The following is a 13,718-nucleotide window of genomic DNA, read 5'->3' as shown; positions in this document are numbered from 1 at the left end:
GTAATCATATTCAGGTACAAAATAATAACTGGAGTATTCGTTCCTCTACATTGTTGACAATCTCCAGGGAAGAAGCTTCTGTATTCTGTGCATCCCATGAAAGCTCAGTCATAATTATCCCAACTGGTCCATAGTACTCTGCACAAAGGTTGATGAGCATCTTTGGAGCAAGGATTGTCATGACCGTTATAACGATTGTTTGGTATGCACTCTGTTCATAATAAGAGTGATCATGGAATACTATATTCTAGGAGGAAGGTGAGAAATCATACAATGAGGTGTAGCATTTAACCCACCTGAGTCTTCCTGTTAGTAATGAAAGTTAAGATAGCAACAATTAGACAACAAACAGAAAATATTCTAGAAAATTATTAATTAAAAACTCGAATGGTAAATTTAAACAGTGTAGTGCCTACATGGTAAAGTAAATAATAGAATCTCTTGCCATTACTGCAATTATGCTCTGCAACCTTGATGGGCTATTACTTGAAATGGGTGCTTGAAGCTTGAGCTTTCTCATATGCACGACCTTCTAGAGAACCAGAAGAAACAGAAGTAGTTCGACAAATGTAGATACTGTCCAAGCAATGGCAGACATAACAGGCACAATTATGCACCCAGTACTATCTGGAGGACTGGTACGTCCGGGTTTAAACCGAGGTACTGCAACTTTTGGATCATATATTTTAAGAAAACACTACTCTGAATCAGATACAGTGGCAAACAAAAGTATTGCACACCTCTGTTACCTCCTACCATTTTATACTCTACCACTCTTCCACATTATAAAAATATTATTAAAAATCACTTTTATATAGTCTAACATACTAGCTACAATAATATATAAGTTCTATGTGCAAAAATTGAGCCAAAAACAATAGACCTCAAAATTGCTGAAAAAAGTCATGTACAATTCTTTTAGTGTGTCCTCCCTACCCTAGTCTTTTCATCATATCTAGCTGAATTCTTGCTCAAATCCTCTACTCTATTCTGCATTCTATACTCCTTAATATGGTCTATACTTCTCCTACAAAAAATGCCAAATTGTAGAGTGGCACAAACAAGGAATCTGACCCTACAATATTGCTCAAAAACTCAAACTTCATTGAACAACTGTCTCAAGAATGATCAAACAATATATTAATTTCTCTAACTACTATTATGTACAACCTAAGTCAGGTCACCCACATATTATGAACAAGAGAGAGAGTAGGGATACTAGTAGGATGTTGGCTAGGACTGAGGCTATGAATGCTACAGAGGTACAAAAGAAGGCCTTTCCTCATGTCTCTACTCATACCATTTAAAAGTAATTGAAGGATCAAGGTCTCATTTGTAAGGTTTGAAGGCCTAAGCCCTACTTAAAGAAGGACCAAATGGAGAAGAGGAGGAGGTGAGCAATAGTTTTTATAAGCTATTTTAGTAAGTTTCATACAATCTTACTATAGAATTAACATTTGTATAATACTGAGAACATAATACAAGTAAAACAGAGATGCTAAACTAATATTTATTAAAAGAAATTATTATATTATATTATTACAGGCATAATACTGTATATAGTATATACAGTATGACTGTAACTGTAAACTGACTCAGGAATGAAAATTATGTATATACTATATACAGTATACTACAATCCCTACTAAGAACCAGAAGGAACAGAAGTAGCTTGACAAAGGAATTAAATGCTCATATAATGCTAGACATATAATAAGGGCTTCTAAGGCACCCTTTAGATCCTAGAATAGGAAAACAAGATAGTACATTATAGTCTAAACAAAATTTAATAATAGAGTTGAAAGGAATGTTTCTAAATTTTGACACACAATAAATTAAAAATCTCCCACCAAAATTGAATACAAGTTACAGGATGTTGAACCTAACAAGAAGTAATGTCCAAATAATAAGTACAATTAGCATTTTTCTTGTTACACCAAACAATACATAGACACACATTATAAGAATAACTAATTAGAGGAAATTATTGACAAATCAATATTTAATATAAGAGATCAAGAGAAGAGCTTGCCTTTGGCTAGTAATACTATTATGTTCTCTAATACAATATATAAACAGTCAGATAAACCTAGAACAGTTACACAGAGTTTATGTAAAGTAATTCAAACATTAAGTCCTCTCACAAAACTGATTTAGAAAGCTTATAAAACTGTGCTTCTAGTAGAAGGTGAGACTGATAACTAGAAAACAAAATGGCAGATTACCTTGGAGAAAACAACACTAAGACTAGTCTATCTAAATATAGATGTGTGTAAAGAGGATAAACTATAGTACTTATAGTTAATGTAAATATCCATTTAGGATTTGGATTTTGAAACTCACATAAGAAAGATAGCTCTAAGGTATCTAGTCTAGTACTATGTCTGACACTAATTTATGATTGTAAGTATAGATAAGAAACCTACAAGTAGATACATAACCTTTCTAGTTGTCCAAAGTTCTAACTATAGATGGTTTTTTTAGAACCTTAGAACTTCTCAAAAGTTATTTGTTGTATAGACAACATACTCATATATATTACACCTAGTCTAGTATTATGTTAGCCAAAGGTAATAAGGGTGGATACTAAAACAAACCTTTTCATCTAAATGTGAGACTATAAACATGAGCTATATTAAACAGTAAGAGCTTTTAACATTACTAATAATACAACTCACTAGTATAGTACAAGTGAAAGGTAGTACAGGAGGCTGACATAAATAGGACCAGAATACTTGGAGTCAGTACTCTGACTAACCTGTAATTGTCTTGAATACTGTTGGTTCATGTGTAAAAATTGAGACACACTTAATAATATGTGAGGGACTTGGATGCATTTGGGAAGGATGTTAGAAGTGGCTCTTTACTGTAGGTAGATCTGTGTAGTTATAGGTTCAGCAGTATTTAATATAAGACTGGTTGTGATTTACCAATACTAATAGTATCAAAAAAACCATCAGTTCTGTAGTCTTATCAGACAAGGCACACAGTAAAATAATTTGCTTCCACAAGGTTCTAGCTATAGAGTTTCAGAGCTGTTTCTAGTCATTGTATCTACAGGTGAGTCAGTTGTCATAACCAGCATTCTCATTACAAGGATAGGTGATAGAACAACCATTCCTATAAACTGTAAGTCACTTAATCAAATAAGAGTATCAGTGAACCATTAGCAACTATTTGTATAGTGATTGATATACAGTAAAATCTAAGAAGATGCAATGCTTTTGAAATATCCTACATAAGGGAAATTGAAAGGATGCAATGTTCAAAAAGCAAAAAGACTTACTATATATTCTAGAATCAGTACACGCATAGTTGTAGACTGATTATCACACTGGTTGGCATGGTACAAGATAGATTGAAGTGTGTACCATTCTGCCAATTTGTACAGTAAGTAATATGATCTGAGGCAAGGCAGCAGCGAATGGACGCTCTCGAGCCCGAATAGTTGCAATTAGGAAGACCACTTATCATTGTTCGGACCTCAATACTGTAAGCATGAGAAAATTTCGTGTCGACTCGATGACTTGAACAGGAAACTAAGTAAGTCTCGCCATTGAATGTACAGGATGGATGTGAGCAAAATGCAACCATCAAAGGACTGTGGACACAACATATAGGTATGGAGCAAGTGAATTTGAATCATTTCATTGTCACTAAAAATGAAGGGCAACATTATGCTACTTGCTTGTCAATCTGATACTAAACCATCAAAATTTTGGTAGTGTACTAAAACTTCAATTCCTATTCAGATATTCTCATTCCAGTGTTCCCATGCATACAAACACATGCGTAGCAAGTTCTCGAGAGAATGCAAAAAGCATTTTATTGTACATCCCTAGCCATTGTTGTGTTGGAGATTAAACCTCACGCAAAGGCCTTAAAGGAATTGAAGTATATCTCCATCCCATCCACCAGTCCAGCTTTCTTCGGGACCCATCCAAGCAGTGAACGACCGAGGCTCGGACGGAGACGCGAAGTTACTGCAATGGCTTCTTCAAATGGGTTTGTTGGTTCGCGGTATGCCCAGCCTGGTGCACCTGCGACACGAGCGACATTTTCGAGAACATCATCTACGGACTCGGTGTACGAGTTCGATGCGTCAATGATTGTTCCTTTGCATGTTGGGCCCTATTATCGGTACAAAGAGTAAGAGAAGCAAATCCGTCAATTATTCCGAAATTGTTGCTTTCAATAACTTATTAAGGAGCCTTACCGCCTCGGCGATGCGAACGAACAAATCCGCAAGGTCGTCCACATGAATAACGGGCCACCTTCCTCCTTTCCTCCCAGCCCACTCAAATTTCTCACCACGCTTCGCAGCTTCAACGGCAGCACCGAATAGCATTGCTATAATAGATCCAGAACGACCATATAATAGAGATGGTCGCACAACAATGCCATTAATCAATCCTGCATCAGAAGCAGCGGTGACGCGTTGTTCTTGAGCTGTACGCCATGAGACGAGTGTGGTCGTATTTTTGGGTACCGCACTTTCTGATGCTGTGTTTACACGGTCATCTCCATGGACCCATGTGCCTGTAACAAGAGGTACATTTTCGTAAGGCTAATACCCGAGAGCGACAGAACGTACCTGAGCAATAGATATATGTCAAGCGAGGTGCCGAGGTGCCCCGTGTCTTCTTCGCCGCTTCCAATGCAACCTCGAAGACGTATTGCGAGATGGTCTTTATGTCCATACCACCAATACAATCGATCACTTGAATTACCAAAACAACCAATATTAGCATCCAAGACGACTCGCGACCTTGCTGTTTGCACAGCTAAACTCACCAACATCAACCTTCTCCGCTACAGACACCCACTCCTCTTTTTTAGTCGGATCCGCAACTACAGGGATAACTACAACGCCAAACAACGGAAAAAGAAAAAGAAGAGTAAACAACGGGAACATAGAAGACGATCAGATCAGATTCGATCAGACAAGAATGGCAAAGACGTACTTTCTTCAGACGCAAGCAACTTCGTCTTCTCGGCATTCCTCGTTTGACCATATACCTCATGTCCATTTCGTACGAGGGCTTGAGCAGCAGGGAACCTACACCAAATCCAAATTCAGTTCCAGTCAATCATAACGACACCTAACCATCGAATGGCATAACGCGAAAAGGGCCACCGACTCACCCAATAAATCCAGTAGCACCAAGAACAAGGACCTTCATCCTCGTAGCACAATCGCAATACACAAAGAGTCGTATTCGTCAAAAGAGATAGAAGGCGCAAGTCGCGGTAGACTATATAATATAGCAGTACACTGTGAGAAGCCTCGCACGTCTGCTTGCTGAGTTTCGTCTGGTCTGGGAAGGATACTGTACCTGACTCGCGATAAAAATACCGCTTTATATGCTCTCTGTCCGAATCGGGCTCCGTCAGGATTCCGATTCGGAGCGTCATCTGCAAGTACGCAGCGCATAAGGTACACAGAAGGGTTTAAGGTACTTCGTAGAATAGAAAGGACGTTATTAATGCCAATTCATAAGCTGGCGCCTTGCGCTCACCGTCGGAGACGGAATATGTGTACTGGTGAGAAACTGCGGATTGATATGGAACGGTCATTAATTCCGCTTGTACTTTCATAAGTCAGCGATCCGATCAACTCTGAGAAGTATGATCAAGCATTACCATGTTGTTCTCCCCAAAGCCCGGATAATTTCTCATATTATCTAGTCATTTACTGACCCTAGCCTGGAAGTGCACCGAGGCTCAGTAAAGGACTGATCTACAACCCGATCACCTCAGCTCACGCCGATCAACAGCGGAACATCGCCACTCGCTCGCTTGCACAAAAGACTCGGGATTGCCTCAGCTCATATCTCTATCCACCGACAAACACAATTAAATGACGGGTAACACCCACAAAGATACCTACAACACGCTACGCGCCCACCACGCGCGCCAGAAGACAATATATAAGAAAGCATGCATCGCGCAAGAAGGGGGAAAAAGTAAATGGTGAAAAGAAAAGAAAGCAAGGAGGAAGATAGACAGAGAAAGCGAGACAGCAGCATAGACACAGGTTACGCTAATCGGCAATAGAAAGGACAGCTAGGAAAAGAAGATACCTGCTATGGATAGGCAAAAACCAGTGAGGTGAAGAAAAAGATAGAACGTAGAAACGGATGTCCTAAGTGAGGAAAATACGAAGTATCACAATCGCTTCAGCGCTTTCTTCCTCTTCTCTCCAGTACCCATTCCACCAGCCGGTCTTTTAACGGGTTTAGCAGCGTCGGCTGCAGCTTTCGCAGCATTCCCAAGGGCGCCAGGAGTATTTGCGTCTGCTCTCCCGAGCGGGGCCACACCAGCAGCTTTGAAGAGCTCCTCAGATGACGAAGATACTGTAGGGCTGGCATTCGATGCAGACATCTGTAATGGCTGAGGCGGGCACTGTGGTGAAGGTGAGGCTGACTTGCGGAAAATGTGTCCTGCGGAAAGAGAATTCGTAGTAACAAGTGGCGCGGGGTTTTCGCACGGAGGGATAAGTGTCGCTGTAATTTCAACCGATTTTGCCGACTTTGAAGTCGTAATGGGCACTGCGGATGAAGAAGTCGATGCTACGGATTCCGTAGGTGCCGTGCTAAACTCTGGTGGGCGAACCTGGAATCTCATTTTAGAAAACTGCGCGATCACGCGACGGCCAATCTCAACTCACCTTAGGTGTCGCATGTACGCTAGTAATAAGACGCGCACGTTCACAATAGCTCTCATAATCCTCCAACAAGAGTTTCCCAGCCTCCTCGTCCAAGGCTGATTCAGGATTCGGGAAGATAAGCAAGCATTTGACAGTGACGAGGATGTGGCCAATGCCAAACGAAGACTGCCAGTCCTTCTTTAACGTGTTCACACAGATTTCACCAGACGAAGATACGTTGGGATGGAAAATCTTGGTCGCAAACCAGCCTACAGGATGAAAGAACGCGTAAGTCCGTGTACTATCGCAAGAAAGGCAAAGCCAAACAAAGCATGGCCACAGCTCTCCTCAACGCGCGGCGCACAGAGGAGCCGCAGGGAGGGGAAGCCACTTACATTTTGGAGGTGCAGCGGGGAATTCTTCAGTGAAGTTGAATTTGACCTTAAAGTAGCCGCCTTCGTAAGGAGTGCCAGCTGCATCGAAGACAGAAAGTCGTCAGCCACGAAAGCCTACAAACGTAAAGGCATCGCGTTAAGGCGCTGCTCACCTGGACCCTCAATTATCCCCGTCACGTCAAGCATGTTGTCGTCAGGTGTAACTACGCGAATACCTTCCGGAGGCTCGTTCTTGAGCTGGATGAGCTCGCGCATGAGACGGCGGATTACAGCGGGACGAAGAGCCTAATTAAGGATAACGCACATTCAGCACTAGGACACATTGTGAGTATATGATATTGCTCACCATCGCGAAACAGAATAGGCGCCTCTGTCGACTAGAAATGTTGCGCAAAGAAAGAGGAATGGTTCGAGACGAAGCTGCGTCCAACTTCAACAGCAAGATTCTGTCCCGTGACTGTTCCACTTTCGGATGCATTAGTCATCATCGGCACTGACTTCAACTACAATTACTCGCCACAGATTTGGCTTACACCAATACCGTGCAACGGAAGAAAGGCAAGATTTTGATAGTGGATAGTAACTTCAATTTAAACATAGGATAATCTGAAGAGGGCTCATCTTGCCCAATTGCTTGAACTTGATACATTAGTACTAGTACTTTTTCTACCTCAAATACAATCTCCAACAATCTCCATACATTCTAATCACACTTCTAGTTCAATTGATGGCTTGTATTACTAAACTTCTGAGACTGTCTACTACTAATTAGTATCCCCCATTATATTATAACTATAAAATAGATTTCCAAAGAGACTCTATCTTCTCTTGTTGAATATAGTTGTAAGAGCTTGTTGTATCTGCTAATGAAGGAGTAGTGCTCAGTTTGTGCTGGGAAATGTAAATAACCCTTGTTTGTACAAGAACTAGCAGTCTCAGTAGTTCTGTTTAGAGGCTTATACTATATAATTTACTATACTATACTATACTATACTAAAGAGAGACTGTTTGTTTCAACAGGCAACCATTTTAAGAATTCATTCAGCAGCAATTATTATTATTTCTTAAAAATACAAAATTCAAAGGAAGTCAACATAACAACAAGTTTCTGAGATTTTCATCTGAGTGCCCGTCAAAGATAACTCCTAGTTAGTTCAAGGAAGAGCTACTGATAATTTTATACAAACTGACATTTTAATGTAAGGTAATATTCTTCGTTATGTGCAAGAGATACACTTATTATAAATGTATATCTTGGTTAGAAGTCTTCGTCGTCAGGAAACTGTATGCATGCTACATGCCAGTGTATGTTTTGGTCTTTGCAGAAATTGCTTAAATCCTCGGCGAATGACAGGTTGTCTACCAGTATAAAAGTATTATCCAGTCAGCAATAAAACCTTGAATCAAGGCCATTACAAGCAAACTCCCAGGCTCTATCCGAGCATTGTTGGTACTCGTGTATTACATACAGGAGGCTCCGAAGCCGAAGAGGCATAGATACTTTATCCTTCAAAGACTGAACAAAGCCTGACTCAGCAGTATGCATTTCGAGCATATATTTGCTAGTGCAATGGATCGTCAAACGTTCTAAGGATAAGGGCAAGCATGGAACGATATGGTCCAGAGATCCTCAATCATAGAAGAGATCCAGGCTAGTGAGTTTGTTGCAATTAAGTAATAGATCATTGATAACTGATGCATCGACGTCCTGAATATCTAACATAGTCATCGATAAATGCTCCAGCTGGTGAAGGCTCGACCGTAGGGACAGTATTAGCTCTTGATAGTAGCTTTTTTGATACACACGTCTTTGACGGATAAACAGTGATAGCAAGTTGAAGCTCCCTCGAGGCCGAAGGAGCCAAGCGAGGGTTTCCTCTTCCATGGTATCGTCAAGACAAAGACCCATTGCTTTCAACGAGGAAGGGGGGTGCTCGTTCCAATTTAGGACTTCCGTCTCCAAGCCTACCCAATCTTCTATGTACAAAAACTCCAATGAGTGCATCTTTGGGATACAAACGCACAAAGAACGCAATTCTCGGCATACTCCGTTCAAATGCCCAAGCCAGATATATTGGAGGTCTGGCAATTTGTTTAATATTATATTGGGGCAAGTTTGAAATTCAAGACTCGGCTCTGCACCCTTGGTATAATATACTAGAGCCGTCATGAGTGCCAAAGAACGAACATTCGGGGTATGTGCAAGGAGTGCCTCCAGAAGGTCAAGATCATTAGAACTGACCTGATCGTCCTCTTGGGCCGTCCAGTAGATGATCATCTCCGTGACCCATGGTCCACAGAGAGGGTTAAGCAGAAATCGATTTATCTGCTTGTGCGGAATGACGGCCCGGCGACGCAGTCCTTTCTGTGCAATTTCTGTCCAGGAACGATGGACGAGAGCCATATTACGCAAGTCAAAGGCGGCTCCATTGCATTCGAACTCATACCGCAAGTCTTCCTGAACTGCTCTGCCCAATGGTGTGCGCTGCTGTACGATTGTATCGACGACAAGACCTAGAACGACAGGTGGAACAACACCCGATGACCTTTCAGCCTTGAGTGATTTCGGCACAGTTCGATCTAACGCCATATTTCTCTGGTAAGTCGAGACACGGTCAAAAATACCCCAAATATTTTTGAATGTAACTTGGCTCGACTGGAATTGAGGATCTATGACGACGTCGAGGACTTGTTGGAACAGATCAACGGAAAACTTGTCCATGTTATAGGAAGACAGAAGCAAGTCGCGCATCAGAATAGGACTCAAAGCGAATATCGTAAGATAGGACGTTAGAGTGATAGCATGTTGAGCTGTGAGAATAGTCGGACATCGTCGCAAACTTCTGGGTAGGCGTAAGTTAAAACGAAAGGTCTCCTCGACGCGGGTATTTATCAGATTCGTGGGAAACATTCCTGCTCCGCCTGAATTTACAGCGTTTCCGGAAAACTATGAGAGTCGCGTTGTTCTTTTTTTCCCCCTTGCCACCTGCCTTATTTGGCAGGTGACTTGCCAAGCAACATACACATAGCTTGCCATACAACAATAAAGTACTGTAGTTGCCTTCATAAGAGTTTTCAGACACTCCCTAGTATCATAAGACTAAAATAGCAAATATATTAGGTTAACAGGACTGTCTTAGAGGATGCTAGCTTCTTAACAAGAGTGGTACAATCATTCAAACATGTAACAACAAAAAAGAGGTAATTCTGTCAATATTATAGAGGGAAATTGTAATTGAAAAGGTTCAACATATGTTTTAATGTATAAAAAGGTGTATATTAAGTGGAAAAACAGTACAGAGGTTTTGTATGTGTCTAAACAAAAAGGTGGTTGAAGTCACCTGCCTCATTTGGCAGGTGGCAAGGTGGGAAAAAAAACGACGCGACTCTCATAGTTTTCCGGAAACGCTGTAACATCAAGGTCAAGTAACAAGCACAGGAGGCAGATTCCCATTCTGTCACCCTAGGAATTTATTACAAAATTCAAAAGCTCTCACCTGATTGGCTGAAAATACATTCTGAAACAAATTTTCCAGACCTCAGAATCGGTTTTTGCCTCTGGTGAAGTCAATTACTTAGTGAATTACTAAGTTGCCCTTTTATTTGTGTGAATCATGGATTTATTCGGCCGAAATAGCTTTCAGTGCTTTTGTAAAACTCACAAAACACAGAGAATATGGTATTCATTACAATTACACAGACTCACAGAGTGTACAGGACGAGAAGTTAGACAAGATGGCATGTAAGTATGATAGGCTGCTCTTAGTGTCAAAGTTATGAATAAACAACATGTGGTAACATTCGCAATTTAAGGGAGGTGAAACTGATAGGTGATAAAGAGGCAAAAAGGAGAGATACAACGTATGAGGCATGATTCTGATAAAATGACGACCTCTACTACAATCTAACATGATTAACTGGAAAGACTTCATTCTACACAGTCACTTGAACTTGGTACATTAGTACTGCTAACAGAAACTCGAATTACCCGAGCGTCCCATGACAGCTGAGTCGCAATCTTCCCGACGGGGCCGTAATACTCCGCACGAAGGTTTATGAGCATTCTCGGAACGAGGATCGTCATGACCGTTATCACGATAGTTTCGTAAGAGTTCAAATTGAAAGTGAACAATGCAACAGCATAAGACAGCTAATGAGGTTTCTTCAGTAGGGAATGCGTAAGTGGAAAGTATACTGACTGCGTCTGGGAGATTGTCGAAGGCAACGGACTGGACTACTCCGAGGAGACATGCTACAAATATTCTTAAATAGTAGTTAATATGAATTCGGAGAAATATGCATCAGACATCTTACATGGCAAAATAGGCAATGGAGTCCCTTGCCATTAAGGCAATGAGCTCATCGCCACTTTGCATCTCACCCTTCACAAGGCGTAAGAGAGACCTTCCCTTCTTCATTTTTACTGCCTTCCATATTACCATAAGAAAGAGGACCAGCTCAACGAACGATGTCACCGCCCATGCCAAGCCAGACATTGAAAATGCATAAAGACATGAACCGGAGTTGCCCTGCAATGTGAAAGTTTCATATACAATGTTGCCATTGTCCACCGAATCTTAACAGAATAAACTTGCGTTAGATTTCTTCGGCGGTAAAGCAGTGTAATAACTGAATCCTCTTACTGAGTAGAAAGAACATTTGCACAATGTTGAACCCGAATAGGACCAATGTTAGTATGACGAACATGATCAGGAGTTTCTTGTTTGCTCCAAATAGTGCATAAACGCGCATCTGAAGGATAACTAGGGATAGAATAAGGCAATGTACTTCAAAACGTTAAGTTGTCCAAATTAGATCTCTACCTTCAGTAAGTAGCATAATCATGGTTCCCATTCCAGTATACAAATAGCCATGCAGACCTTGAACACGCTTGTCAAATTCTACAGTTGAAATGCACAAGTAATAAAACCACTTACATGATAAAAGCAGACCCGAAATGTTTTCTCTCTAAAAGGCTCTAAGATTTATGCACAAGAAAATAAAACAACCTATTCACCAGGAAAGCGTCCTCATAAGGGTCCTCCCATCCCTGTGGGAAGATATTTATAGTGGCCAGGCTGCACTATAGTTAGCTGAGAGTATGACTTCAAGTAGTAGTATATACAGTAAAAATACAAAACCGAGGTATCTGGACTGTTGATTATTTAACTATCAGCACCTAATTTTAATAAAGGCAATTACACACAAGCAAATACATAACCTTCCCAGCTGTCCAGCGCTTTGCCTACATATAATTAGGTTTATTACTGTACAGTGTATACTCTATTCAAATAACTAACCCATATATATTCAATCTACCATGCTCACAGGTCAACATTGAACAAGCACAAAAGCAGAGTTAAATTAGCAGACCTCTTCATCCAAATGTGTGACTACATGCATGTCTTAAATCAAGTTGTCAATAGCTCTGAATGCAGCTTACCAATGTAATAGATATGGAAAGTCATACATGAGACTAGTGATTTTGTAGCGAAATTTTATTTTAGTATAATGCATTACAAGAAGCATAATAGCTGACCTATTATTGACTTGTAGATTGTAAGCGAATGGGCTTCGTACTCAGCAGGCATTGTAACGTGAGGGCCAATGGCAATTATGGGGTGTTATAGTGAAGCGTCTGCCTATATATGTATAGTTTTTTTATTTATCAATGCTATCTATACTTAGCATTTCATCTGATGCACAGGTCCAGAGTGCTGCTCATCATGATGGAACAATAAAGAGCTGTACATCTGCTACAGTATAGCCACGTTATTGGCGATCGTTATCTGAAGGCGTTATCACAGCCTCACCATGATAGGAATTTGGTATTTCCTTCATGGTAAAACGACTGACTGTTACTCTATCTGGATTCTGGTTGCATCATTACTACTATTGTTCCTGTTTAATAAAACAAGATAAACAGAAGCCATCTTAATTAGTCAGTTTGCCTCCAACAGAAAGTTTTTTATCCTGGGATTGTTCTTCTTTCGGATGCATCTATTAATGTAATAAAGTCAATCTGCTGGATTTGTTTATTACACTTCCTCAAACCTCCTCACTCCTTATAGGTGTAATTCACAAGACAAAATTCTGATAGTGAATATTCTGACAGTGAGTAGTTATAGTAGGGTTCTAACATAATCTAATGTAGGATATCTAGAAGAGTGATTATTCTACATATTCATTTGAACTCAAGACGTCTGTATTAGCCTAGGACCAGGGAACCCCTATACTGCAAAGTTAATGAATCGTTCTTAGGGACATTATATAGACAAACTAACTAGGTCTTGAGTATGTGAAGTTTGGGTGATGCTCCCAGGCAGGTCGATGGGAATGACAGAGTTGTCATTGGGATGGAGACCTTTCGTGAAGTTGAACTCAATGGATTGGTGTGGTCCTGGCTCTAAAGAGTGGTCTGTATCAAGTGCCTTGATGTACAGGGAACAGTCACATGTTTACATCAGTGATTGAAGGTGAGAAGAGTCGGAATATGTATTTTTCAGTTAACCATTGTATCATGCCATCACCCAATAATTAATCAAGAAACTTCAATGGGAGCATTTTTGGAATGCAACTGTATAGTGACTGTAAGGCGTTGCAGGACATGCGCGTCCTATGTTCTTCGGAACCCTCACGCCCAAAGTGTTTTAGCCAAAGTTCTTCGAGGTCTG

At 40.6% G+C, this 13,718-nt stretch overlaps 3 protein-coding genes across 3 annotated transcripts; all 3 read right to left on the bottom strand.

Annotated features, from left to right (window-relative positions):
- Positions 1-3,730: 3,730 nt before the first annotated feature.
- Positions 3,731-5,313, bottom strand: FOMMEDRAFT_105408 (NAD-binding protein). Its single transcript, XM_007264907.1, has 6 exons — positions 5,146-5,313; positions 4,965-5,059; positions 4,795-4,863; positions 4,595-4,720; positions 4,217-4,539; positions 3,731-4,131 (listed from the first exon to the last, which is right to left on the bottom strand). Exons 1-6 carry the CDS (start codon positions 5,181-5,183, stop codon positions 3,868-3,870), a joined length of 915 nt encoding a protein of 304 aa, XP_007264969.1. The 5' UTR covers positions 5,184-5,313; the 3' UTR covers positions 3,731-3,867.
- A 646-nt stretch (positions 5,314-5,959) lies between these two features.
- Positions 5,960-7,436, bottom strand: FOMMEDRAFT_120457 (uncharacterized protein). The gene is made up of 5 exons (XM_007264906.1): positions 7,391-7,436; positions 7,197-7,329; positions 7,045-7,122; positions 6,671-6,918; positions 5,960-6,615 (listed from the first exon to the last, which is right to left on the bottom strand). Exons 1-5 carry the CDS (start codon positions 7,391-7,393, stop codon positions 6,169-6,171), a joined length of 909 nt encoding a protein of 302 aa, XP_007264968.1. The 5' UTR covers positions 7,394-7,436; the 3' UTR covers positions 5,960-6,168.
- Positions 7,437-8,435: 999 nt separating this feature from the next.
- Positions 8,436-9,203, bottom strand: FOMMEDRAFT_139693 (uncharacterized protein). Its single transcript, XM_007264905.1, has one exon. It carries the CDS (start codon positions 9,047-9,049, stop codon positions 8,675-8,677), a length of 375 nt encoding a protein of 124 aa, XP_007264967.1. The 5' UTR covers positions 9,050-9,203; the 3' UTR covers positions 8,436-8,674.
- Between the last annotated feature and the right edge of the window lie 4,515 nt (positions 9,204-13,718).

Source organism: Fomitiporia mediterranea (genome assembly GCF_000271605.1).
Source record: "Fomitiporia mediterranea MF3/22 unplaced genomic scaffold FOMMEscaffold_4, whole genome shotgun sequence".
NCBI lineage: Eukaryota > Fungi > Basidiomycota > Agaricomycetes > Hymenochaetales > Hymenochaetaceae > Fomitiporia > Fomitiporia mediterranea.
This window is presented reverse-complemented; position numbering and strand designations above follow the sequence as displayed.